General features: G+C 46.0%; 1 protein-coding gene across 4 annotated transcripts; it reads right to left on the bottom strand.

Moving 5' to 3' along the window:
* Positions 1 to 49: 49 nt before the first annotated feature.
* On the bottom strand, positions 50 to 27,291 carry LOC109869756 (bromodomain adjacent to zinc finger domain protein 2A). 4 transcript variants are annotated; one of them, XM_031804439.1, is made up of 29 exons: positions 25,536 to 26,006; positions 25,283 to 25,412; positions 23,343 to 24,191; positions 20,213 to 22,435; positions 19,702 to 19,959; positions 19,195 to 19,596; positions 18,964 to 19,024; positions 18,617 to 18,725; positions 18,127 to 18,228; positions 17,769 to 17,994; positions 17,520 to 17,581; positions 17,341 to 17,406; positions 16,616 to 17,248; positions 15,910 to 16,124; positions 15,664 to 15,738; positions 15,394 to 15,571; positions 15,250 to 15,312; positions 13,838 to 13,982; positions 13,146 to 13,753; positions 12,804 to 13,002; positions 12,375 to 12,530; positions 11,986 to 12,146; positions 11,438 to 11,503; positions 7,748 to 8,031; positions 7,425 to 7,560; positions 7,003 to 7,149; positions 6,344 to 6,615; positions 6,012 to 6,155; positions 50 to 2,932 (listed from the first exon to the last, which is right to left on the bottom strand). In XM_031804439.1, exons 1-29 carry the CDS (start codon positions 25,545 to 25,547, stop codon positions 2,773 to 2,775), a joined length of 8,142 nt encoding a protein of 2,713 aa, XP_031660299.1. In that variant the 5' UTR covers positions 25,548 to 26,006; the 3' UTR covers positions 50 to 2,772. The 4 variants fall into 4 exon arrangements, with proteins under 4 accessions (XP_031660299.1, XP_031660301.1, XP_031660300.1 ...); XM_031804441.1 differs by lacking the exon at positions 25,536 to 26,006 and adding an exon at positions 27,170 to 27,291 and having other exon boundaries at positions 57 to 2,932; XM_031804440.1 differs by lacking the exon at positions 25,536 to 26,006 and adding an exon at positions 27,059 to 27,275 and having other exon boundaries at positions 57 to 2,932.
* Positions 27,292 to 27,998: the final 707 nt, after the last annotated feature.

Genomic DNA, 27,998 nt, shown 5'->3' with positions numbered 1-27,998 from the left:
TCTGTGATTTATTAAAAACGAGAATGAAATGAGGACCCAGGGACAGTTCCAGAGTGTAGTCTCTACTAGATGTGGTTTTTATTCAACTAACAGTACATTCTACAGATGCACACGTGTTACATCACCAAGATACAACATGGTCTTGTAATACCTCTTAAAAATTATATTGGTCCTAAAAATATAGAAAGGAACAAATGTAGTCACAAAAACTGTACATTATGAAAAATTCACTTAACACCAGATTTGGTTTTATTCATGTCTTTTAGTTTTTTTATATAGAAAAAGGAATGTCCCTTTTGTGTAGAAAGGAACACAAAAATGAATTTCCTATCGACCAGTTTGAGTTCAGTGTAAGAAACCACGCTTTAAATAAAACCCGGATTGTGAAGTATCTTCATGCCGCCTTCATACCTTTCCCATAACACACCAACCATGCCACGCTAGAGTACCACAGTAGGAGTCATAATACCCAGAAAACCTAGCGGTCAAACAGGGAAATGGTTCCAATTATTTTCCCACCATTAATATTTTTCCCATAGGGGATTTTAGAAACTGTGTTTCATTTAGGCTTACCCTTGGGGTGACATTTCAATGACCTTCTCAAATCTCTCTCAGACAAGGTGACTTATCAATGTATTCGCTTGTATTTACCCCCCAGAAATGAATGGCTAATTAGGTTATCAAAAATAACTACAAATGCCGTGATGATCTGGACGAGACCGCCGAATTGAGGCAAAGGTAAGAATACCTGGATTAACTAATGTTTTCTAAATGTGGTATTGTGGAAATTGGCTACATTTACTTTAAAAATGGACAATTGTGTGCACTGTCTCGTGCAAGTTTTAAATTAACAATACCTGTTACTAAAGGTGTCAGCTAGAGATGACATGCAGGAGCTTGCAGGGCTTTGTCGTTTTGCATGTCTACTTTGATGCTAATTAGCATTTTCAAATCAGAGTAAAAAGAGGAAAATATATTAATAAAAAAAGTCACCTTATCCGAGAGATTTACATGGTGATCAAAATGTCACACCTGGGTAAGTCTACATGAAACACAACCCTTTAAGTGTTTTTCCCCATATTGGAACAATTTACAGTGGAAAAACAATTGGAACCATTTCCCTGTTTGAACGCTAGTATTTTATGGGTATTATGACTCCTCCACTGTGGGGCTCTATAGAGCACAGTGGCCACTTTTTAAAAAAGAACAGATTCATAAATGGAACATGAGCTTAGCAAAATGTGGACATACTTGTTTTGAAGGCTTTTAATCAGTAGGTGTCTAGAACTAAATGTTTCTCTTTTAACACACAAGTGATACCTGTTCCTGCGCTTAACTGTCAAGATTCAGAAACCCACAAGCAGAAGAAACCTCTCAATGCATATTTACTGTTATTCTGCAGTATTCATAAAAATAAGAGTTATAGCTTTTTTTTTTGGGGGGGGGGGGGGGGGTATGTTTCTACGTTCATTTGAAATTGATGAGAAGGAACATTTCCAGTGTTAAACAAATTCCGATGAAGGTCCTTTAAATTTAGTGAGAAACAAAAATGCATTGTAAGAAATATTGAGTGACAATTTTCTGTAAAATCAAAACAATTCTTCCCATGAATGGGTGTCGCTAAAAAACGTGACATCATTTTGTTTGCGAAGAGTCAACCAATAAGATTTCAGCAGCCTGCTAGCTTTCTGCACAATTTGACCAATATGGTAAAGAGCTGCAACACAAAGCAAACCGCATTTGATAATGGCGGTAGCGTCATTTCAGTTCTATTGACACCATCTATGAACACACCACACCTGACAATTCCCGTTGCTGTGACTACCAGTCTTAGTTGTCATTATGGAGCAGGGAAAAAAAGGTCTAAAAACAGGACAGAAAAGAAAAGACAAAGCCTCCAGTTTCTGAAACCAGTGACCTTCACAAAGCAGCAGGAGTGTGGGTGTGTCTGAGTTAGGTCAGGGGTTGCGTTACACAATTAAGTCTTCAGGGGGAAAAAAAACAAAAAACACTCCTTTCCATTTTGTTTTACTGGCCTTTTCATAAATCGTCTAGACATCTCAACTATATAGTCTGTACACATTCACTACAAGCTATTGCTATTAAATAATCCCAGCTATTGTACTCTATATATATATACACATATATAGAATATATAATAAAAATATAGTGAGAAAAATTGCTTCAGGCATAAGACCATACTACATTTCCATTGAACAGTTAAAAGAGGGTCCAATCCCAAAGTGTTTGAGTTCAGAGAGGACCTTAGGGTTTTGATCTATATGGTGGAAACGAGGTCAGAGCATGTCCGGTCTGCAGTGACGCATTGGTCTGGCAGACCTCGTGTCGTGGTCAGAGGGCAGAGTTTGAGAACCCAATCCGCTCAGGGCCTCAGACCCTCCTCCCGCCCACAGAGGAAGGGATGGACGAATACCGTGGCCTTATGAGACAAGGGGTGTGGCTTAGGAGAGAACATGACAACAGGAAAATTCCAAACAGGTGACTAGGTACAGAAGGGAGGGTGCAGAGGGAAGAAGAGAGCTCAAACATCCCCCTCTGTCGTCGAGAAAATTTCAAGCCAACGGTCGAGGTTTTAAAAAAGGTGAAGCAGAGAAAGGGAAAAACAAGAACAGACAAATATCCAAATCTATACATAGATCTATACATATATGTATACAGCGAGCCGCAGGATACTTCGGCCCAGACAGTCTTCGCAGTAACAGGGAGCGTAAGCATCAGCCAATGGGTGACCCAGCCCCCAGCACAAGAGTCCTATTGGTCTTTGCTCGCGTAGAACTCAGCCCAGCGGTTCTGGAAGAAGCTCTTCATGGAGTGTCCAGCCATGCCCACCTCGGACGTGTCCTCGTTGAACAGCTCGCAGTTGTTGAACACCAGATGGGCGTCTGCTGCAAACTCCTCACAGCTGCAGTACCTGGAAAGCAGAGAAGAGAAAAAAAAAACGGTCAAATATAAGCGTACACATTTTCCGGAACATTGTTGAAAATGAAAGGAAAGCCTCATTATGGAAGTTTGGGTCATGTTGTAGACACAGTTTTACTATCCTTGTGGGGACCCAGTGTTGTAGTAGTCAAGACCACATATTGAGTGTCTCAGTCTTGTCTCTGTGTTATTTGCATCTCTGTCTTGACTTGGTCTCGGGATAGTGAGGACTCGTAATTTCTTTGAGACCAGCCAAAACCAGTGGAGTTTAAAAAAAAACCTCATAATTAACAGCTTCAGCGCATAAAACTGCTTCCTGGGGCCAAATATATTACACTCCTTTCTTGAAACAATACCTGAACAGCCTTTATATCGATTATAGACAGGTTTGCGAAGTGGTGAACCTATAAGTCTTCAGTGTGTGACAGGTTAGTAGAGTGGTGAACCTATAGATCTTCAGTGTGTGACAGGTTAGTAGAGTGGTGAACCTATAGGCCTTCAGTGTGTGACAGGTTAGTAGAGTGGTGAACCTATAGGCCTCCAGTAAGACAGCAGTCACACACAGAATTATGTTAAAGCACCACTACACCAGTGCATAGGGCCGATGGAAAGACAGCAGTCACACACAGCACGATGTCAAAGGATAATCAGTCCATAACCAGTAGGTCCCAATCAGAAGAATACAAAAACACAACCATTAAGAATTTCCCAATTGAAATGCAGTGCCGTGGGAAATTATTCAGACCCCTTGACTTTTTCCACATTTTGTTACAGCCTCTAAAATGGATGATATATGTTTTAAATCCTCAGCAATCTACACACAATACCCCATAATGACAAAGTGAAAACAGTTTAGAAATTTTAACAAATTTTAACTTATTTACGTAAGTATTCAGACCCTTTGCTATGAGACTCTAAATTGAGCTCAGGTGCATCCTGTTTCCATTTATCATCCTTGAGATGTTTATTTAACTTGATTGGAGTCCAACTGTGGTAAATTCAATTGATTGGACATGATTTGGAAAGGCACACAACTATCTATATACGGTCACACGGTTGTTAGTGCATGTCAGGAAAAAAAACAAGCCATGAGGTCGAAGGAATTGTCCGTAGATGCTCCGAGACAGGATTGTGTTGAAGTACAGATTTGGGGAAGGGTACCAAAACATTTCTGCAGCATTGAAGGTCCCCAAGAACACAGTGGCCTCAATCATTATTAAAAGAAAGAAGTTTGGAACCACCAACTCTTCATAGAGCTGGCTGTCTGGCCAAACTGAGCAATCGGGGGAGATGGGCTTTGGTCAGGGAGGTGACCAAGAACCCGATGGTCACTGACAGAGCTCCTCTGTGGAGATGGGAGAACCATCCAGAAGTACAACCACCTCTGCAGCACTCCACTAACGTTTAAAGTGCAGATATGAAACAGACCATGATAAAAATCACATTTTTAATTCCCAGTTTATGCTACAAACCCAACTTTATAAGAGGTTTTAAAAATAGATTCCATTTAACTCAACGTTCCATGACATACACCAAGGCATTGTTGTCAGAATAGATGGATCGGAGTGTGCCAGAGCGCAGAACAAACTATGAATTTACAAACGTGCAACACCACGTGTCAGTAAACGTAGGCAAGAAATATAATATTTAGTCAACAACGCTCTAGACTACCAGCTCTGCTACGGCAAGTAAAATGGTCAGAGTGAGTTTCTCTCATTTGCGTCTGGAAGTAGCTAGGTAGCCAACTTTAAGCCAGTTAGCTTGGGTGCTTGTTTGGGACAAGCATGCATTGGCAAGCAAGCTACAGAAGGATGAGGAGGCTACAATTCCATGTGTCAAATGGCTTGTTTGTATAAAGGCCTAATATAGCTCTGATTGGCTATAGGTCCTGGACAAGACAGATGTTTTTATTTGGTTTTATTTACTGCAGTGTCTATTAATTGTCCAAACGCACAGCTTTCCCACTCTATATTGCTATAGAATTTTCACAAATGCTATAGTATACGTAATTCCCAAACATTCTAAGAATGTATGATAATGTGGAAGATTGTCAGAAAATTTTAAAAAGTGCAATATTCTTCCTGGGGGGTGTAAATGAACAATTTCTCTCAATAAATGACAGCTAAAATGCTGTCAGTTCTACTTTAAATGCAATAATGTTTTTTCAAAGAGATTGCTAACAACAAGCACGCCACAATAACAAACAGTTCCACTCAGCAGATGATAATTTGAAACTTAACTTCTTGTTGAAAGTTATAAGCTAATAAATTAGCAACAACATCCTCTTTGATAGGCAGAAGTTACCATATGTTTTTATCAAACGGTCCTACCCACTACAAGTCAAAATGTGACTGGTTGATTCCACTGTCACTCCAAAATGTTGCCCTAATACAGTTGAACGGCAGTTGCCTTTAACTTCTGATGGCCTTAGTCAACAGCTGGCGTAGCTAGCTAGATTTATCTCCACAAAAACCAGCAAAGAGAAAAAAAGATCCAATCAGGATTTCTCTTCAGCGTTAACCCTTTCCAACAAAAACTGAAGCGATTAAATCAGATCATTGAAAATAATGATTTAATATATCCTTAGCCCTTCTCTGAAGGACCATTATTCCCCACTGTTTGGGTTAGTAATCATTTTTGTGGCTCTATTTTCCCTCAGCATGTATTTTTTCACTATTCTGAATGTCTAAAGAATACTGGACATTTTGAACTCTTATTATGGTGGTGTTTTGACAAAATTACAATCATGGTCTTGAATTGGACTCACATGTTTCTGGTCTCGGTCTCGACTCAGTCTTGCCCCCCCCTCCAGTCTTGAATCGGTCTCGCCTTATGTGATCTTGAACACAACACTGTGGGGACCTAAAATCCTATTTTCTCTAACCCCTAAAGATAACCCTACACTAACCCCTAAGCTTAAAATAGCCTTTGTCTTTGTGGGGATAAAGGAAATATCCCCACAGGGGAGAATTTTTGTTGTTTCACTATCCTTGAGGGCACTTCTGGTACCCACAAGCATAGTAATACAAGCCCACACACAGACAGAGAGAGAGAAGGAGTGGCCCCCATACCCTCCCTGCAGCAGCCTCTCCCTCATGGTGAGGAAGTCCATGGGGTTCTTGATGATGCGTCGGTAGCCGGGTACCATGCGGGGGTTGACGGGCTCCAGGAAGGGCCAGGCGTCAACATGAGACTCCATTTCCATCAGGATGATTCTACACACAAAACACAGTCAGTTAGAACTGGACTATCATCACAATAGTGAGAACATGAATCTAATGGTCTTATAGAAACCCCTGGAGCAAACGGGACACAATAACTCATTTGAGGGGAGTCATTTAATATCATGTTCTATAACCACATAAACATTGTGACACTACAACTGATCTGAGGTCAGACTCACTCGCAGTAGGTGAGGTCGGGCTGGTTGCGGGTGGTCATGCGGCGGCGCTTGGCGGGTGAGAAGCCCGCTGTGCGTCCTCCATCTCCAGAGTAACGGGAGGATAACGCAGGGCCACCGTCCTTATGCCGTGTTGCCATATTAGCACCACCACCGCTGCGTTTGCTGGGCACCGCCTCTTCGTCAGAACTGTCGTCTTCGTACCTCCTCTTCTTCACCCGGGTCCTCTGCTTGGAGGAGCGATGGTTGCTACGTGGTGACTCACCGTCACTAGCCTTATAAACAACAAGACACAGTGATGAAATAACAGCCCTGGGAGAAAGGTTAAGGAGACCACAGAGAGCAGAAATGACAGAGGGTACTGCTGTGGTAGGTTTTTGAACTAGGTTCTGACAATATTATGGTTTAATACACTGGGGACAAAAATGTGTGTATGTGTTCATGTTATTTCACCATATATTACTATTGTAATTATGTTGCACCATCATGGCTTTTTGGTTGGATTTACAAAAAGTAAATCAGCGTATAGTTTCTTAATCTAAGCCAAGTTGAATGGTCTGAACAGTTCACCCTTCTGAACTCCCCCCTGGTTAGATGAGCAGTGACCCCTGTTGTGGTCCATAAGGGTAGCCAAGCAGAGTGCAGCCCCAGTCAGTCCTCACCTTGGAGACGCAGGTGGGGCAGAACCAGTCCCCCTCTGGCACCTGGGTGACCTTTGGCCTCAGGCAGTACATGTGGCAGCCACGGTCACAGCCGTCACACAACAGCAGGTACTCATCATTATCCCCCTTCCTGCACACCTGACACGTCTACAACACCACACAGACAGGGACACGGATAGTCTAAGGGAAATGCTCTGTTGCCGTCTTTCAGACTATAGTGCAATACTACCTGTGTTTACTGTAAGTTGCTTTGGATCAAAGGGTCTTCTAAATGATCTCATCAGCATGTCACTACTATGATATTTGCCATAGGAATGTTCTATATTTCTTGTTTCACTTACATCCATAATATTATTCCCTTCATAATAATAGTTTCTATTCTCAGTGTACATATTGAGTTTTGCTACTGGGCCTGTCCCCACCACTTTGACCACAGATCTCTCCCAGGCGATGGCCTTCTCCAGCTGCAGCAGACACAGACATAGCTGGGGGGCGCTCCGACAGCGGTCCAGGGCCTGGCGCCATGTCCGCAATCTGGGGGTGATCTCACTCTCCAGACTGTGGGAAAGAGATTATAAAGATAGGTCTCAACACAATTAAGGGCTGAAGTGAGACGAAGGTTTAAATCACTCTGAAGAGCTTTGAGCAATTTGACCAAATACCACACAAATCTAATCCATGATATTATTAAATCACGCTCCACTCCACCCTTTTCAACCTCTGACCCCAACCCTGTCCCTCCCACCTCATGACGTCCATCTGGCCCATCTGGCTCTCCTCGGGGGTGAGGGGGGCGAGACGCACCACCTCGGCCAGGTTCCAGAGGGGCTCCTTCAGGTAGCGCCGGTCGATGTTTCTCTCCAGGTTGGCCAGGCGCAGGACGGCCAGGTCCAGCGGGTGGCTGGCCACACGGGGCAGGTCTGACCACTCCTTCTTGGTCCGCACGATCCAGTCGTCCCGGGGGTCCACATCATGCTCGTAGTACTGCAGGTCGTCACGCGTGGAGTCCACCTCTGGAACTGTGTAGGGCTGAGGTGGGGAGGAGGGAGAATAACAGAAAATAGATTATAGTTCTCGACAATCAAAAAGCAGTGAAGCAAAGGACTTTGAAGCTAGAGCAAGACTTAAAAGGGTTGTGAGGTACGGCGGGCGAGGTAAGCAGTACGTGGGGAAAAAAAAGAAATAGTACAACCTGTGTTGTGATAATTGCATTGTTTGCTCTATAACCTGTTAGTTTAAATGCCTTGCGACTGTGATATTGTCTCTGCCTTTAGGCCTATATAAGAATAAATCCAACCACACCTCGGTTTCATCACAAAACGGGAGAGCAAGTTAACTGTTAACTCTGTCCGGAGAAGTCTACAAAGCATATTGTATGTAACAAACAGTTACGTGACCTACAGCACGGTTAAGCAAGTTAACGTTTCCCACATTTTCAGACCACTAAACAACTATTACATTTTGAACCAGAGAGTCGCAAGTCGCAAAGAAAACAGGAGCAGCTTCCACTATTCCAGAACCAATTCAACTTCACCATCAAATCACCTACGCTTAGTCTAATACAGGTGACAACTAAAAGATACCTAAAACTATTTAGTCAAACGTAAGCTAAATATGATGTGGCTGTCCATGGTACTGATTTCTGTGAGCGCAAGTATAAAAACATGTTGACTCACCCTACTTGTAGAGATACGCCAATGCCGCCATCCTCTCATGTCGACGAAATGGTCTATCACGGTCAGGCTACCTGGCTAAAATCCTTACGCGCAAGCCTAACTTCCTTTCATGCGCCTTCTACATCTAACTACATATTGAACTTCCATCCTCTCAGGCCAGGGGCAGAATGTATGAATTAATAGTTGGATCAGAATCACAGTAATAATCATTGGCCAGTACAGAGAATTAAGTAAAACCACAAGTCCAAATCCCCATCTGCAGCCATGGCTAATTTAGGAAAGGGACAATTTAGGCGAGCTAGCCAGCCACTGGAGGACAACACAACGGGATGCAACAATTCAAGTTGTTTCGGTCAATGATGTATGCTCTCAATGCGATATGATAGGAGTGACACCAAATCCAAACTGGCTTCCCTTGACACTTTTTTCACTCAGTTTAGCTCAATGCTGATTGGCTATTATTTTAATCAAGGGAGGCTAAATGCTCGCTGGCTTGCCTTGCATTCAATGCTAAGGGTGGCAAACATGTCATACTCTTTTGGACCAGACAGCATCAGATTGATGGCCTACACAGAGACAGATGGGTGCTGTTTCACTTGCTCGGATACTTTCTCCGATGAGATACATTCAGCCTCTTGCAAATTTAAAGAAAATGATCAAACTGAGAGACAAAATAAATGTATGTTTGCTTTTTGACTTGGTACATTTTTTGGGAACCCTGGCTTCCTCTGGCATCCATGAATACACGCCACTGGAGGTAGGTAAGGTAAGGTGGGTGATGTAAGGTGGGCGAGGTAAGGTGAGGTAAGGTGGGTGAGGTAAGGTGGGAGAGGTGAGGTAAGGTGGGCGAGGTGGGTAAGGTAAGGTGGGCGAGGTGGGTAAGGTAAGGTGGGCGAGGTGAGGTGAGGTAAGGTGGGCGAGGTGAGGTGAGGTAAGGTGGGCGAGGTAAGGTGGGCGAGGTAAGGTGGGCGAGGTAAGGTGGGTGAGCGAGGTAAGGTAAGGTGGGCGAGGTAAGGTAAGGTGGGCGAGGTAAGGTAAGGTGGGCGAGGTAAGGTAAGGTGGGCGAGGTAAGGTAAGGTGGGTGAGGTAAGGTAAGGTGGGTGAGGTAAGGTAAGCGAGGTGGGCAAGGTAAGGTGGGAGAGGTAAGGTGGGCGAGGTAAGGTGGGCGAGGTAAGGTGGGCGAGCGAGGTAAGGTAAGGTGGGCGAGGTAAGGTAAGGTGGGCGAGGTAAGGTAAGGTGGGCGAGGTGAGGTAAGGTGGGTGAGGTGAGGTAAGGTGGTTAAGGTAAGGTAAGCGAGGTAAGGTGGGCGAGGTAAGGTGGGCGAGGTAAGGTGGGCAAGGTAAGGTGGGCAAGGTAAGGTGGGCAAGGTAAGGTGGGCAAGGTAAGGTGGGCAAGGTAAGGTGGGCAAGGTAAGGTGGGCAAGGTAAGGTGGGCAAGGTAAGGTGGGCAAGGTAAGGTGGGCGAGGTAAGGTAAGGTAAGGTGGGCAAGGTAAGGTGGGCGAGGTGGGCGAGGTAAGGTAAGGTAAGGTGGGCGAGGTAAGGTAAGGTAAGGTGGGCAAGGTAAGGTGGGCGAGGTGGGCGAGGTAAGGTAAGATGGCCGAGGTGAGTAAGGTAAGGTGGGCGAGGTAAGGTGGGCGAGGTAAGGTGGGTAAGGTGGCCGAGGTGAGTAAGGTAAGGTGGGCGAGGTAAGGTGGGCGAGGTAAGGTGGGTAAGGTGGCCGAGGTGAGTAAGGTAAGGTGGGCGAGGTAAGGTGGGTAAGGTGGGCGAGGTAAGGTAAGGTGGGTAAGGTGGGCGAGGTAAGGTAAGGTAAGGTGGGCGAGGTAAGGTGGGTAAGGTGGGCGAGGTAAGGTAAGGTGGGTAAGGTGGCCGAGGTGAGTAAGGTAAGGTGGGCGAGGTAAGGTAAGGTGGGTAAGGTGGCCGAGGTGAGTAAGGTAAGGTGGGTAAGGTGGGCGAGGTAAGGTAAGGTGGGTAAGGTGGCCGAGGTGAGTAAGGTAAGGTGGGTAAGGTGGGCGAGGTAAGGTGGGTAAGGTGGGCGAGGTAAGGTAAGGTGGGTAAGGTGGCCGAGGTGAGTAAGGTAAGGTGGGTAAGGTAAGTGAGTGCAGACATCAAATGATACATTTTTTAAGCCACAACTATTTTCAAAATATAAAAGCAGGCCCCTAAAAACCAGAGGTTGGGTGAATATAAGGAACACAGAGAGCGCTCATTTCAAACAGTGTTAGGAGCAGGAGTGTTGACGTGACAACTCTAGAAACACTGGCTGTGTCTGAATACCTGTACTTGCAATCTAAATAGTAGGCATACAATTTTTTTTTTTATAGTATGTGACATTTCAAAAAAATTGTATGCATTAAATGACAGGATGTCATACTCATTTAGGCTTTTCATTTAGTAGAATTCGCTGAAGAGAATTGTCTTTCCAGACACGTGTGACAACAGCTGATAATCGCACTGCACCAAAATTAACAAATGGCAGAAATCAACATAATTGCACATTGATAACGTATTCTCAGTAGGATGAGCCTAGTCGTTGACTACAGTATCCGCTTTTACTTAAAAGTATGTTCCAAATAGTATGTAGTACAGAGTATGCAGTTTAAGTAGTAGACAAGACAGATTTCAGACACAGCGTCTCCTTTTAAATTTTAGGAGGTGACAAAAATAATTCTTAAAAGGGAAACATGAAGACTTGTGAAAGAGTGTAGATCCAAAAGAAGGGTGAGGATGTGTGAATTGTAGATCGAAAACCTGGTTTGTACCTGGAATCCTGCGGCTGGCGTTTCCATGTTATTGTCAGTGTCGCTCCTTCCATTCTGAGGAGCCATCTTGAAATATAAGTAATGGACATATGATGTGATGAGTGTGAAAAGTTTCCCTGTTTTTGTATGACAATGCCAGGAGGGGGACACGGTCACTGTAAAAACTGCAGCAGCACATGCCACCTACGCCACCCTCTGGACATTCAGTGCAACTGCAGCCATAGTAAAAAATAAACCGAAAAAAAACGACAAAATATAAACTGACAAGCTCTAGACATTTCAAACCCAACTTACTTTACAAACTACCAGGCACCCACCCTACCCATGCATCCCTGTGTGCATCTCAACAGTCTAAAGTGTCCCCCTTGCCTTGGTCTGCACAGACCTGAAAAGGCAGTAAATTTGGGGATGATATGACGGAAATGTATTTCAGGATCAACTCTCCACTACCTGTGTTTCCAGAGCAGTGCAGATGAGGGATGCCAGTAGGGATAGAAAGAAACTTTAGACTATTGAGACAGGGCCCCTCTGTCCCCCTGGCGTCTCACCTTGAGGTGCAGGTCGGCGGCAATGACCCTCTGCTCCAGGTCCTCCACCCAGCGGAGGGCTCCGACGTCTGTCTCCAGGGCCCGCTCCTGGACCTGCCATGGCTGCTGCAGGGACTCTAGCAGGGCCTCTCCCTCCTTCACCTTCACCTGGAATATAGGGTCTGACGGGGGGACGGAGAGAAGGGAGATGCAAGGGGAAGGGGATAGAGATAGACAGAAGAGAAAAAAGGACAAGGAAAGTGTCATCATCCCGTTTCCATTCATTACAACAACATACTTCTTTAAAGTCCCATTGATGTCCAAAGCAGCTTCACTATGAAACAACCAAATCTGACACACTATGACTTTTCATATCCCCATCTTTTCCTGACCAGTGCTCACTGACTCACCGTTGATGGGCCGTGTGCAGACCTCAGCCAGGTACTCCATGTGTTTGGCCAAGTGTTTGTGGAGCACCTTCTCCCGGATGCCTCGTGGGTGCAGGGCCTGCAGGGTGGCCGTCAGGTCCTCAGGCTCCTTTATCCACCACCAGCCACGCACCATTGCTAACAAAACAACAGCAACACACACACTTGACACCAGCATCACACCTATAGCATTGCACGTTAGCAAACCATGCTAGCCATAATCAGCTAACCACACATAAGCATATGATTAGATCTGGTATAAGAGTTTTGCTACTTCGGATAACCATACATAATCATGTAAGCCAAATCCGCAGCTCAAATTGCATTATGTTTACATTGCTGACAAGTGTCATCGTCAGACACTACAGATGATATTGGATAATCCGTAGGTAGTTTTCAATAGTGGCTTACATGCTGGAATGGGCTTGACCACGAGCTGAGTGAAGTACTGTTGCTCTATCTCCTGGAAGAGTGTGGAAGAAGGGCGGCCACGACGCTTAGCTGCAGCCGCTCTAGCGCCAACCCTGCGGGCGGGACTGCCGCCCCTCCTCCGCCTGCGCCCTGGTTTGGCTGGGCTGGGGGTCACCTGGGGTGTGGGGTCTGGTACAGACTGGAGAGAGGGAGATAAAAAATCTCTCTCTTATTAAACTATCTTCTTTGATGAAGAAAACATAAGTTACTACTGTTGAACATGTTGAGTGTTCTCTCCCATGAGGGTCCTGAAGTGTGTGCAGGGGGCTGAGGGGGAATCACCTGCAGCAGTGGAGCAGCAAGGGCGGGCAGGGTGCTGGGGGTCAGAGGGAGGCGTTTGGGCGGCTTGCTGGGGGGGGTCTGAGGTTCTGTCAGAGAGGTTTTGTCACAAGGCTGTTTTGGCAGCAGGTTGAACCATTGCCCCTGTTTCTCCGCCATCTCTTTCACGCTATCCTCTGGTAGTCTGCCTTTAGGTGCCGTCCCTGTTATTGGCTCCGTCCCGTTGGTTAAGGCGCCCTGCAATTGGCTGAGACAGTTACTGAAAGTGGACTGAGTGAGGTCTTCTGTTCCATTGGTGGTGGTGGTCTCCGGGGAAACGCCTGGCCCCGACTCCTCCCCGCCGGACTTGCTGCTACGGCGACGGCGGCGACACTTGGCGGTGCGGAGGTGTAGCTCCACCTCTGGTTTGATCTTGCGGGGGCGACCCCGGGCCCTGGGACTGCTCATAAGAGAGGCGGTGCCGGGGAGAGGGTCCCCTTTAGGGGGCAAGGAGGTCTGGGACTGGGGAGAGGAGGCGGGAGGGGCAGGGGTGGTAGTGGGCTTCTCCTCCACTTTGGGTTCCCTCTTCAGAAGAGTGACGGGCACCTCCTTCACCAGGATATCTTCTGTCGCTAACAGACAGAGAGGATGGATATGTTTAGAGTCAATAAAAAGATGGCTAGCAGAGGGTTGAGGGCAGTTGCTCTGCAACTCACCTAGGATCTCCTCAGGCCCCTCCACCAGCACCCCTCCCAGGTGGGGCAGGAGCCAGTATCTCCGGCGGAACCGGTCCTGGCCCAGAGACACCGCCCGCAGGGAGTGGGAGGACTGGAGCAGCTTCTTACGGAAAAACACCTGTCGCTGTGGAGAAGAAAAAAAAAAAAATACATATATATCACACACATACACACAAAAGTATGTGGACACCCTTTCAAATTAGTGGATTTGTTTATTTCAGCCACACCCGTTACTGACAGGTGTATAAAAATCAAGCACACAGCCATGCAATCTCCATAGACAAACCTTGGCAGTAGAATGGCCTTACTCAAGAGCGCAGTTCATTGTGGCACCGTCACAGGATGCCACCTTTCCAACAAGTCAATTCGTCAAATTTCTGCCCTGCTAGCGCTGCCCCGGTCAATTGTAAGTGCTGTTATTGTGAAGTGGAACCACCTAGGAGCAACAACGGCTCAACCGCAAAATGGTAGGTCACACAAGATCACAGAACGGGACCGCCGAGTGATGAAGCGCGTTTTCAATTTTCACCTAAAATTACATACCCAAATCTAACTGCCTGTAGCTCAGGCCCTGAAGCAAGGATATGCATATTCTTGGTACCATTTGAAAGGAAACACTGAGGTTTGTGGAAATGTGAATTGAATGGAGGAGAATATAACAATCGATCTGGTCGAAGAAAATACAAAAGACAAAAACCAACACAATAGATCTGGTAGACTACAAAACCAAAAACATGGTGTCCTATAGGATATAGTACACTCCTAATTATATAGTGAAGTCTGGTTACGTTCTAGGATCTCGGAGGCGTTCTCTGGAGTGATGAATCAAGCTTCACCATATGGCAGTCTGACAGACAAATCTGGGTTTGGCGGATGCCAGGAGAACGCTACCTACCCTAATGCACAGTGCCAACTGTAAAGTTTAGTGCAGGAGAAATAATGGTCTGGGGCTGTTTTTTCATGATTCGCGCTAGGCCCCTTAGTTAGAGTGAAGGGAAATATTAATGCTACAGCATACAATGACATTCCAGACGATTGTTGCAACAGTTTGGGGAAGGCCCTTCCCTGTTACGGCATGACAATGTCCCCGTGCACAAAGCGAGGTCCAGATCTCGGTTTGTCGAGATCGGTGTGGAAGAACTTGACTGGCCTGCCAGTCGACTTGCTTCCATTGCGGCTGAACATCCCCGCAGCAATGTTACACCATGTAGTGGAAAGCCTTTCCAGAAGAGTGGAGACTGTTATATGGGGGAGCAATGATGTGCAGGTGTCCACATACTTTTGGTCATGTAGGGTGACATTTTGTTCAAACAAAACAACTCAGAACTGTGAACACAATGTAGTTACACCGATAGAAAAGACACTACAGAAGAACAAAATTAATGCCTTACCTTGGTTAGCTTATCGATCTGCCTCTCCAACTCTGGAATGCTGGCGTTGGCGGGGCTGTCAGTCTGTGGAAAGGACATTTGGTGAGTATAATACAGACATCCTCACCAACACATTGAGATTGACACAAACACACACACACGCACTTCATTCAGTTTGGGCTCCTCCTTGGGTGTGCGGCGGCGGCTGCCCCTCTCCATGGGGCCGCCGCTCTCTTCCAGACTGAGGTTCTCCTCCTCTGCCACCCTGGCACTGCGCCTCCTCTCCTCTAGATAGAGCTCCTCCTCAGACCGCCCCGTACGCCGTGCTAGAGCTGCCTTCAGTCTGGGAGATCACACACAAAGCCCCAGTGATATAACACTCTCCTTCCACAAACTAAAACAAATCTAAATTCAAGGAGCTGTGACTGGTCTTACTTGCGCAATTTCCCCTCGATGATCCACTTGTTCTTCCTGTAAGTAGCCCTGTTTTCCAGTGTGTTGTCAATCTCACTGCAATGCAAAACAATACAAACACTTTAAATGTGTTTACTTTAAATGTGGGATATCCTTTCCAGAAGGGGTTTCTTTTGACACATTTTTGCTGTCAAATATATTTGCATCATACTTAGGATATGGTTGTTATTAACTCCTTAGTTTCTCTCTGTGTATTGTCATCCTGACCTTATGACAATGTTGCTGCCGTTGAGCTCCTCCACCAGGAAGCCCAGGATGGCAGCCTTGGTGTCGGGGTTGAGGGTGAGGAAGGTCTTGGTCCGCAGCACGTTGCACACTTCCATGTCAAAGCCATGGGACTCCAGGAAGATCCTCAGGCCCTCAGACACTGTGCTGCGAGTCAGCTCCAGGTCCACCAGCTTCTCCCCTAGGATCTTCACCGACTGGAGGGAGAGAAAGAGGGGGATTTAAGAAATTGAACTCGCTATACCCACCAAGCCTAGTCCATAATACTACAACTGAAACTTAAAATAAAATAAATAAAATAAAGAGCAAGGTGCTCTGGTCAGATGAAACCAAAATTGAACTTTTTGGCAACAATGCAAAACGTTATGTTTGGCATAAAAGCAACACAGCTCATCACCCTGAACACCCCATCCCCACTGTCAAACATGGTGGTGGCAGCATCATGGTTTGGGCCTGCTTTTCTTCAGCAGGGACAGGGAAGATGGTTAAAATTGATGGGAAGATTTAAGAAATTGAACTAGGTAAATCTGATGAACTAGAGTTTACATGTAACATACAACTAAATACATTTTTTAATTGGTAAACTATAGCTAACAGTAAAATATCTACATGGAGACAGCGCTTTGTCAAACAAATATTCAGGAACACCCATCTCCAAAACTATCTCCATACAGTCAACAACACACACCTGGTAGTAGGGTGGCAGGCCTGGGTCGTGTACTGCGGCCTCCACCAGCTTTATGAGCAGATCCTGGACCTCGCTTTGACTGTCTCCCAGGCCCAGGAGGCCCTCCTGCAGGGTGCTGAGGCTAGGCACATCAGTGGGGATGTGGAGGCCCAGCACCTTGCCATAGCTGTACAGGAACTCCACCACAGTCAGGCAGTGGGAGAAGGCCACACCAGAAAGAACCAAGCCGGGGATCCGAGACAGCTCCGGAAGAGGCTGGTGGTCTGTGAGACACATGTCCTCAGTGGGCTTCTTCAGCTCCTCCAGGATCATCTGCTGTCTCCTCCTCTCCTCCAGCCGTCTCTGGGCCTGGGCCCTCCTCTCCAACTGCTTCTTAGCTGCCAGGGCTGCCTGGGCAGCAGCCTCCGCCTCTGCCTGGGCCGCAGCCAGGGCCTTGGCCTTACTCCTGGCCCCCAGCAGCCTTTTCCCCTTGGCCAACCTCTCCTGGTCAGTCTCCACAACCGGTGGCGGCACCTCAACCTTCTTCCTAGGGCCGCGCTTCTTGGGCTCAGGGGCGGGTGGCTGTGGTGGGGCCAGCTGTGAGGCCTCCTGGTTGGCTGGTTCAGCCTTCACCTCCTTGGTCTCCTTGTCCAGCTGAACAGAGGGTAAGAGGGGTTTGTTAAATAGAGTGTGGTCGATTATTGCTTTGGTCAACAACAACAAAAATATATAGAAATATGCCTTACCTTCGCTTGCTTTTTCTCCTGTCGGATCTTTTTATTCTTGTTATCCTCCTTTCTTTTCATCCTTGCCTAGAAGAGAGGAATGGAACCATTTGACTTAAGTGTGTTGGAGACAACCTGGATACACCACCAACATGTAATGTACAACATGTCTTCAGATTTTGATGCTTAGTATACCGTACCTTTCTCTTCATTTTCTTCTTGATTTTGACAAGTTTCTCCTTGTCCTCCTCAGTCAGACCATCTAAAAGTAGATAAACACGTTTACATTGGAGACTTCAAAATCCCCAACCTAATTGAAGCTTTTTGATGCAGACAGATTCTACAATATTACATGGCTGATTATTTTGTGCCATTGAATAAGTCTGTACAGGAGCTTACTTTCCAACCAGTGAACACACTCATATCGCCAGGCTATGACCTCCACTCACCCTTGGCCTCTAGCCTCTTCAGCATTCTGGCGTCCACCTTGCTCAGCAGGTCCACCATCTTGGGTTTGGGCGGCCTCCCGGGCTTTCGGACTGGCCCACCCTTGGTACGACGAGCTCGGGGCCGGGGCATCTCTTTGTCAGGGTTTGGAGGTCGGCCACGTCGGCCTGTGATGGCCATGATCATGGAGGGCACCTCCTCATTGGCCAGTAGGCACCATTTCACTCCCTGGAAGAGATCATATGAAAAGGTTTATGGGAAATGTGTTTTATGATATTACACTGACAGTGTGCATCGAGTTATTACTGTAGGTATTTATGATGAAAGATCTGTCAGCAAATACAATAAATTCACACACACCTCAGTGGAGTCCCTCTCCTCGTAGAAGTCTCCTACAGGCATGCGGGGGCTGAAACTGAAGTGTTCCCTGGTCACAGCAGTGTCTTGGTGCCTGTTCAGATACTGAGGGAGAACAGGATCGTCAGTCAGTGGCATCAGAGCAGAGGAACATGGAAAAATACAGGTCATAGGTCACCGAGTCATCCACCCACAGTATGAGCAAATGATGGGTTGATTATATGGGATCAAATGCAGCTACAGTTATGCCTGTATGCTAAAAACATGGTCTCTCCATGGTCTCTTAATTTAGATGGTCACAGTCAATCGCTCACCCAAAATAAGTGTCTGTCTGATGTGGTAAATGTCCTGAGGTAAAGAAAACCCATTGTATCAAGGGCTATTTATAGCTGCTGAAGTTCTCTCGTGTCTCACACAATAAATTGACAGTAAGATTATGTTGTGCCAAAATGGCTCCTGTGGTGAGGTTTTACTGTAACTCAGGGCCATTTACCTTGATGACTTCAGGAAACTGCTTCATCCTCCTCCCACAGGGGCTGTAGTACCAGGTCTCGCCCTTGAGTCGGTCCTCATTCTTCTTGACCCGGATCTCCCTCCTCCAGCTAAAGCACAGATCAATAGAAAGTCCGTTAAGAACCACATTCAACAGAGTAAAAGCAGCACATAGTATCCATGCAGTGGGCCTAGAATAGAAGGATGAAACTGAGGGGTTTTATATTTATGGGTGAACATAAACCTTCTGCACTTTCCACACACTAGAAGTATTTGGCATAGAAAAGCCTAATTAAGGGGGACTTCTCGCTCCATAAACTGTATAAATCAGAGTGTATGTATCATTACCCGTGGAGCAGAGGGAAGTAGACCTGCTCCTCTGTTGCTATCCTCCTTCTAGGAGTGTCACCTGTACAAAGAACAAAGATAGTTGAATCAGATCAGTACCAAATGACTCATCCATCAACAATGCCATTGGTTTAGAGTTTATAATCATTGGGCTATAACTATCACTAGTTGAAAAATATGTAACCATTTTTCAATAATTTCCAGTATAAAAGTAGTTTGCTCATTCATTACCCGCAGTGGAACTGTCGTCGCCATCGTTGACGTTATTGTCATCATCATTGGGTTTAGTGTCAATGTCCATTTTTGCTATTTTGTGTGGCTTCGGCTCCAGAACACTTACTTTCTTGACTCTAACTTTCTTGGGTTTGATCACTGGTGGGGTCTCGCCACTGGTCAGACATGGTTTACCAATGGTAGTGACTGGTCCACTTTGACCAGGAAGTAGGCCTTCAGCAGAATGTTCAGGCTCTCCTGTGGCTGCTACTGGTTCAATCTTCTTCTTTCTCTTTCTAGGTGGTCCCTTTTCCTTGTTCTCTCCTACCTCAAGCTTCTTCCTCCTCTCTACCTTTATCTTCTCTACCTTTGGAGTTTTAATAGCAGACTTCCGCTGGGCTTTCCCAGGGGCCTGCAGAACTGGAGAGTGACAAAAGAAATTTCAGAAATCCTTGTTTGTACACTACCTTTTTCAAAATTAATTAGTCACACAGATAAAAAAGGGATAAAGAGAAGTTGGTTTACCGGGAATGGAGGCTGCTTGAGTGCGTGGCTTCCTGGGTTTCCTTGGTGTTTTGGTCTTTTGGCCAGTCGTGGGCATGGCTGGGGCACCTAGGGGCAGGAGCGGGACTCCAACCAGGCTTTCCACCAGGGCACTGAGCGCCGCTGTGTGCTTGCCTTTATCCATGATAACAGGTGGTGCCATGATGGTAGCAGCACTGGCCTTGGTGCTGGTGGTGCCAGTGGAGTCTGGTATATCGCAGACCTCCGCCTCACGGTCACCTTCAGACCGTGTCAAGAGGGCATAAGGTTAATGGTCAATGTGTAGCAACATCGAATTAACGGAGTTACTGTTTGTTGACAAAATATTTATTTCCATAGTTGGCTGTGATAATTTCCAAGACCTAACCCACAACTCTGATTGCAAAGTTATAGATTGCCACACATCTTACTTAACAGGAAATTCTGACTCACAAAAATCTAATTAATTACAAAAACATAGGTTGTCATACATCAACTATGGCAAGGATCTTACCTTTGTAGGCTGGGGTTGGTTTGGCAGGGCAATTTGAGCTTGACCGAGAGATGTCATTCTGGGACAAGTCAACACTAGAGTCCTGCATCTGAGAGGTGTTGTTCAGAGAGGACTCCAGCATGGACTCCTTGGTGCTCAGGCAGCTGTCCATAGTCTCCTCTGCCCGAGAAACGTTCTCTGTCTGGGTATCATCCAGAGTCAATTCCCTAGAGTCCTCCACAGAGGAGAAGCTGCTATCCAGTGTAGTGTCTCCAACATGTGATGGTTCCTCCACGTGAGTGCTGTCATCCATGTGAGCGCTGTCATCCATGCGAGCACTGTCATCCATGCGAGCGCTGTAGTCAAATAGAGATTTGTTGCCATCTACGCGAGAGCTGTCGTCAAAGCGGGAAGTGTCATCATCCGTGTGAGAGGTAACGTCAAACAGAGAGTTATCACCATCTACGCGGGAGATGTCATCCAATCGAGATGTGTCATTCATGCGAGAGGTATCGTCAAATCTAGAAGTTTCGTCAAACCGAGAGGCATTGTCAAATGACGAGTTGTTACTGATGTCATCTTCCTCAGTGAGGCTGAGGTCTTCCATATGGGTGCTGTCGAGGCGTATGGACTCCGCCTGCAAGGACTCGTCAAAAGACTCATCAACTGTTGACTCATCTGTCACAACGATGTCATCCAGACTTCTCTTCTCCAGGGGAATGTCTGCACCGCTCATCGGGGTGATGTCATTTTTCTCAGCACAAACTTGGTCCCCAGGGGAGTCCTCTTGGTTCTTGGGGTGCAGTGTCGTCCCAGGAATAACTGTGAGGGGTTTGATTGAGTGTTTTTCACATTGACGAGTCGGAGACCCTGCGGAATCAATCTTTGATGATGTTTTGACTCTGTCTGCTTCTACAGAGGGATCCTTCATGTTCCCCATGTACTTCATGTTCCCCATGCATCGCTCCTCTGGCTCTGGGGGAACCATCCGTTTAGGAGCTTGTGGAGGAGCAGGGGCGGATAGTGGAGGCGCAGAAGGTACCTCAAGAGGAGCAGTCATCCCTGCAAGAGGCACATACATCAAGGCAGGTGACTCAGACAATGGAGGAGCTCTGGAGGTTTGGGATGTGAGAGGAGGAGGTCCAGACAAAGGTAGAGCTCTAGGGCCTTGGACTGTTAGAGGAGGCATAGACACCTCCTTTGGAAAGGAGGACACTACAGACACTGCGGGAGGGGCAGAAACTACTAGGGGACAAGTAGACACTGATTGAGAAAGTGAGGACACTGATATAGAACGTGAACTGACTGCCGAATGAGGCCTGGACACTGCTGAGGGAGGTGCCATGACTGCCACCGAGGGAGTAGACACCGCTGGGGAAGGAGCAGATGCAGACATTGATGACGAAGTCCAAAACGTTTCTCGAGGTGCTCCAAATAAAGCAGGGAGAGAAGAAGTCAGAGGAGGTAGTCTGGATCCTTGGACCATCTGTTGAAGAGCGGGGATAGGCACAGACATGGAGTGCGGGAGAGTAGACACCATGGTAGAAGTCGAGACCACTGCAGGAGGTGTAGATGTAGTGTGAGCAGTCTGATGTGCCACAGACACTGGGGGACGAGCACTGACTGGATTGGGAGCAGACACAGATGGAGGTCTAGAGGATTTGTCCAGTAAAGGAGAAAGAGCAGATGGCTTAGGAGAAGGTGCAGACAATGAGGAGGGAGGTGATACGACTGATGGAAGTGTGGACACAGTCACTGGAAAAGGTCTTAGGCCTTGTAACATCAGAGGAGGCGACGACAGCCTGGGAGGAGGCCCGAGCACAGGGGGAGAAGGAGCAGAGGACACGGGAGGAGCTGAGTTTCGGGGAGGCGTAGAGGTAACGGAGGAAGATGAAACAACAGGAGGCCCTGAGGCACTCATATGAGCCATAGACACTGCAGGAGGTGCAGAGACCCTAGGAGGGGTTGCTGCCTTAGCTGTAGGAGGTGTGGAAACCACAGGGGGAGGCGCTGACATCGAGTGTGGAGGCTCAGGCAGTGCAGACTCCCTCGCTAAGGTAGTCATTTCATGGTGCTGGGCCATTGGCTGCTTGGAGCGCTGGCAGTAGTCACTGGTGGGCCCCATGGGAGGTCCAGGGGGCTTGGGAGGGTAGCTGTCGCTTTTAGGCAGCCGCTGGGCGACAGACGTCCTCTCCATCCCATTGTAGCCTTTATCCACATCCTTAAACGCTTCACTCATCCGCCCTAGGGAACACAAAACAGTCAGACCATTAGAAATGACAAGAACAAAACACAGCAGCGGCAAGGCAATTCAGAGGGAATCTGAAGAGCAGATGGAGCTTTTATAAAACACCTTGTCGACAATCTTATGCATGCCAGCGTTCCACTTCAGTGAGATGACAAATATATTGCCTGTATCAAGGGCCAGGAGTTTTTCGCTATGTATTGTGGTGCACACTAAATTGAGGTGAGCTACACCTGACTACAGTGGTTGAGAATCAGGAAATATGTGAGGTGAGATTTACAACATGATTTCTCTCAGGAGATACAGGCCAGGGTCCAAACCGGGAAACAAGTAAGGTTCTCTGACATGGACAGCTAACTACAGTCAAACAGGAACAATAAATGACCTATAGATAAGCCTACATCTCAAACCACTGCAAGAGGTGACTTTCCTAAACTTTTTGGAACTTGTCCATACTGTAACCTGTGTTAGAAGGAATCCAGTTGACACATCCTTATTCCTTTCCACAAAAAATGTCATCTCGTCAGAAAATGTCTCTCGTCAGAAAATGTCTCTTATCAAGCTGAGATGACAGAATATGCAAACACGGTTTCAGTTCTGTCATGGAACCAGTTGACAGTGTTGACATTAAAAAAAAAATCTTCTTAGTGAATTCAATTACTGACAGCTGAGACACTGATTAGTAAATTAGCAGATAAGGCCTAATTGAAAGAGTTGAGTCATTGAAAAGAAAAATTGCTTTGAAACAGGAATTTCAAACACTTGTAATACATGGCGCTGTTTCTACAGATACTGTATTTAGCGACCACAGAAATATGAAAATGAAACACTTCTTCTGTGCTATAAAAATAGAAGGGGTTAGGTTACTCAGAAGACTTGAAACCTGTGTAAATATGTGCATCTCACCTTGCATGACAGCTGGCATCGCTACAGAACCACCATGGGGACTCCTCTCCCTGGTCTGGCTCTGGGGCGATCCACTATCCGCCATTGTCGAGGGTGACATCATGGGGACAGAAGACACCGCCATGGGGAGGGGGCTGCCTGTGCCCCCCCGGCCCATCTGGTGGTGCTGGGGGCTTCCCCGTGGAGGGGTGAAATTCTGGGAGGTAGGGGGCATCATCTGAGCCTGAGGTTGTGGAGCGGGAAGAGGTGGGTGCTGGGGCTGGTGCTGGTAGTAGGGAATCCCGTTGGACACCATGCTGTAGTGCTGAGGTTGCTGCTGCTGGTGGTGGTGTTGCTGTGTCTGTTGGTGAGGGGGTGGCTGTGGAGGCTGCTGCTGGTGATGCTGTGAGGGCGCAATCCCAGGGTGCACCTGGCTCTGGTAGGCCCCGTACACGCTGTGCGAGTTATACCCCATTGCCATGGCTGTGCTGCTCTGCTGTTGCCCCGGGTTAACCCTGTTCCAGTACTGGCCCCCTGTAAGATTCATGTTTGGGGGTGGCACCACGGGGGGCTGACGGGACCCAGGCATGCCCCCGTTCAGTTGGTACTGTCCGTGACCCTGGAAATGCTGCTGGCTCTGTTGCTGCATCACCCCAGTGGGAGGCTGCTTCTGGTGCATGCCATGCCCAGGAGACAAGCTCATGGCTGGGCTGTACTGTGGCTGTCCTCCCCACAGGTAGTCATAGCCCATGCTACTCTGGTGGTGGTGGTTGCTCATATGAGGGTATGGGGCTGTTGGAGGTTGGGAGCCAGACACACTGGACCCAATTACAGTAGTGCTGCCATTCACATTCATTTCGCCATTCATATCTGCAAAGGTGGTCAGGGACAAGAGTAAGAGAAGACAGGTCAGATAATTCATTTTTCAGTGTGTTCAATTCACACATCATGCATCCTGCACAATCATAAATTCTCTAGAAAATTTTAGGTGTGAGGTTACATTAATTAATTGCTTATGCACCAAAAACCTTCTCTAGAGTTAGATACAATCTCTTGCTCATTATAAGGTGTGAAAAGACTGGGGCAGAGCAATATTCATTTAAATCAGTTATTGATATACACTTAAATATATAAAAATGCAACATGCAATAATTTAAACATTTTTACTGGGTTCCAGTTTATAGGAAATCACTCAATTGACAAATTCATTAGGCCCTAATCTGTGGCTTTCACATGACTGGGCAGGGTGGGTCATGGGTGGACGTGGTCCCACCCACTCAGGAGCCAGGCCCAGCCAATCAGAGTTAGTTTTTCCCTACAAAAGAGCTTTTTTACAGACAGAAATACGCCTCAGTTTCATCAGCTGTCCGTCCGGTGGGCTGGTCTCAGAAATCCTGCAGGTAAAGAAGCCGGATGTCTAGGTCCTGGGCTGGTGTAGTTACACATGGTCTGCGGTTGTGAGGCCAGTTGGACATACTGCCAAATTCTCTAAAATGACCTTGGAGGCGGCTTATTGTAGAGAAATTAACATTAAATTATCTTGCAACAGCTCTGGTGGACATTCCTGCAGTCAGCATGCCAATTGCTGGCTCCCTCAAAACTTCAGACATCTGTTGCATTGTGTTTTGTTACAAAACTGCACATTTTCGAACAGCCTTTTATTGTCCCCAGCACAAGGTGCACCTGTGCAATGAACACACTGTTTAACCAGATTCTTGATATGCCACACCTGGCAGGTGGATTGATTATATTGGAAAAGGAGAAATGCTGCCTAACAGGCATGTAAACAAAAATAGTGCACAACATTTGAGAGAAATACGATTTTAGTGTGTATGGAACATATCTGGGATATTTTATTACAGCTCATGAAACAAGGGACCAACACTTTACATAGTGTTTATATTTTTGTTCACCATAAAAATAGAGGCAGAGTAACCACAGAAAATTGGGTCTGTACTCACTCTTCTCCTGCTGAGGGAAACTCATGGAGGACCCATTGGTATAGACAGAATCCGCTGAGGAGAGTTTCAGTCCTGAGTTAACAGACACAGAGGAGTGGGTGCCATAGTTGAAATGGTTGTTCGCCTCCATCTGAAAAACAGGTAGCAAAGACAACAAGTCATGAAGAAAAACAATAAACCAGGAAAAAGTATTTGACCCTGCACATCAAATAAATAATTATTTTTTGAATAAATAATAAATCTAGATCCATACACAAACATGCATTGTTACAACTGCAGGCGTTGGCAAGCCTGAAGATGGCTATGAATGATGACACGTTGAGGACGACACCACAAACGTTGCACTCCCACAACATGTCGCAGTTAGAGCAGCAGATGGGATGCTCTGGCCAGCACACTCATGGACAATGAACGCCACGGGTTGATCCACGTTAAAGCACAGCGAACCCGTTTTGACAGCGGGGGAACGACAATATTTTGGTCTGCGAGACATGTTTTCAAGAAAAAGGTATATCGTGGTTTTCAACAAGTAGCTACATATTGTACAGAACGTCTGCCTGTTCGTAAACCCAACGTTTAACTGCGTTTGTCAACATCCATCCCACGATAAACGCATAATATTAGCATGAAGAGCTAACAAACACTAGCTAGCTGAAAACATTGGTTTCATTAAGCTATGCTGGCTCGATAGTTCACCACAAATCTTGGAAATGTCACAAATATATATTTAATTGCAATTTGAAAACAGACAACTTCCGTAGTTAATCATTTATTAGCTAATTTCTAACGACAGAAAATTAGATTCGGTTGTCATTGCTTACTAGCAAGGCTTTCTGCTACACGTGACCATGCGCTGTTGCTGATATCGCCCCTCTGCATAGACCTGAATCTCTCATCCAATACTCAACTTGTCAGCAAACTAGCTATAGCAGTCTTTCATGATAGCGTGTCATGGTTACACTAGCTCGCTATTTAACTTGTCTAGTTGAAGTTGATGAGCTAGCTAGAAAACAAACCATGCCGCTATTCAGTTGTTTATTAAAACTCAACGAAAACAAAAGGGCTCCACGTTAGCGCTTGTAGTGGAATTGAAGAAGAAGCGGCACGAGCGGAATCATAAACATGTTTCGTTTTGTTATAGTTCATATATTGACTAGTTAGCTAAATTAGCTTTCATTCAAAACTCGCCACCAGATGGTTAACGTGATATCCAACTAACGGTAGGCCTACTGTAAGCTATCTAACGTTATCTAGTTAGCAATACGGCGCTAGGTTAGCATCTGATTTGATATCTTTCTAACGTTACTGTACACTGCATCAAAAACAATCATCCAATGAGTTCGCTAGTGGGATGTAACTAGATTTAACACAATCGGGCGATTGTAGAATTTGCTGATCGTTTCAACATATAATTTGACACCTCTAGGCCCTTATTAGATCATGCTAAATTCAAGGTTATTTTGACAATAGCGTCACTAGTAATCAACAACAGACATTAGCTACAACGCTGAGTAAAACTAGTTAGTAATAGTCACAGCGGGTCTGTGCTCATAACCATTTGTGATGATAACTAAAACATATAGAGTAATAACATCAAGTCGTCTTGGAGTATCGTTTTTGTTTACGTTCTTAAAACAGTGGCTGCTTCTCTTTTGTTAGCCACCAAGCTAATAAACGCACATTGTTTTCGCTGTATTCGCCTGAGATAGTGAGGCAGCATCTTCCTCCCTCACACACTCAAAAGTTTGACATAGAATGTAATTAAAACTGACTAACCTTGTAATCCTTGGATTTCAAAGACACTGATGTCTTTGATCATCCGAGTGAACAAATATGGTTGAAGTAGGTACAGGCTATGTAAATAAAACAGGTACAGTATTCGCTAACCTTTGGGTTTCAAATGAGCAAACATGGCTGGTGTTTGAGCGCAGCCATGATCACAGAAGAGAAAGAAATCGAGCCGAAAGAGGAAGTGAATGGTTACGAGATGGCGGATAAATAAAGATAGTTCACTCAAGCCGTTTACCATTGAAAAATATGGTCAGTTCTTGTCTACTTAAAGGGGTGGGTCTCCCTTAGACACCAATGCAAAAGCAGCTGGGTCTGGCCTACTTAGTTCATTGACTTTAATTTAACCAGAAAATAACAGAGAGTGGGGTGTCTCGCTTCCTCTTTCGTCTCTGGAGTTTACAAACTGGGGAAGCCTGGGAAGCTCTGGGTCCTAGCACCGGAATAGCACCATATTAGGAGAATTGTCATCTGATGTAGGCAATGACCTATGCAAACCCTGGATTGCAGATGCTGTGTATTGGCCATTAAAATACTTTATAGCCACCGGTCGGACATATTGGCAATCCCCAGAAGCAGCTGTCTTAAAAAAGTATTAATGGAATTGTAGAGAACAAAATTAAGTATTTACGTATTTTTGTTATTGTAGTGGGACAGTAACATTAATCATCTAATAAAATATATACTTAAAGGAAAATGTTTTTATGTTTTGATCATTATTTTATGTTTAGCTCACATTATTTAAAATTATGCATTAAGGTGTCTGTAATATAATAAAACGTGGCAAAAACGAATGTAGACAATAAATGCCTTTCTATAGCTTCCAAAATATTTTTTTTACGTCAGTGGGGGAGTGCCAGGATGGAGGACGGTGTCTACAAGAGAGCACCCATAAAAAGCTGTCTAGTGTATATATAAATAATTGGAT

Source organism: Oncorhynchus kisutch, linkage group LG24, assembly GCF_002021735.2.
Source record: "Oncorhynchus kisutch isolate 150728-3 linkage group LG24, Okis_V2, whole genome shotgun sequence".
Taxonomy (NCBI): Eukaryota; Metazoa; Chordata; class Actinopteri; order Salmoniformes; family Salmonidae; genus Oncorhynchus; species Oncorhynchus kisutch.
This window is presented reverse-complemented; position numbering and strand designations above follow the sequence as displayed.

What these genes read in the sequence shown, in the direction of transcription:
- LOC109869756 (XM_031804439.1), bottom strand. An exon ending in TTGCTGCTCCACTGCTGCAG is followed by an intron (nt 13,003 to 13,145) that starts GTGATTCCCCCT and finishes CCCTCTCTCCAG; the next exon opens with TCTGTACCAGACCCCACACC. An exon ending in GCCCCACCTGCGTCTCCAAG is followed by an intron (nt 6,616 to 7,002) that starts GTGAGGACTGAC and finishes GTTGTTTATAAG; the next exon opens with GCTAGTGACGGTGAGTCACC.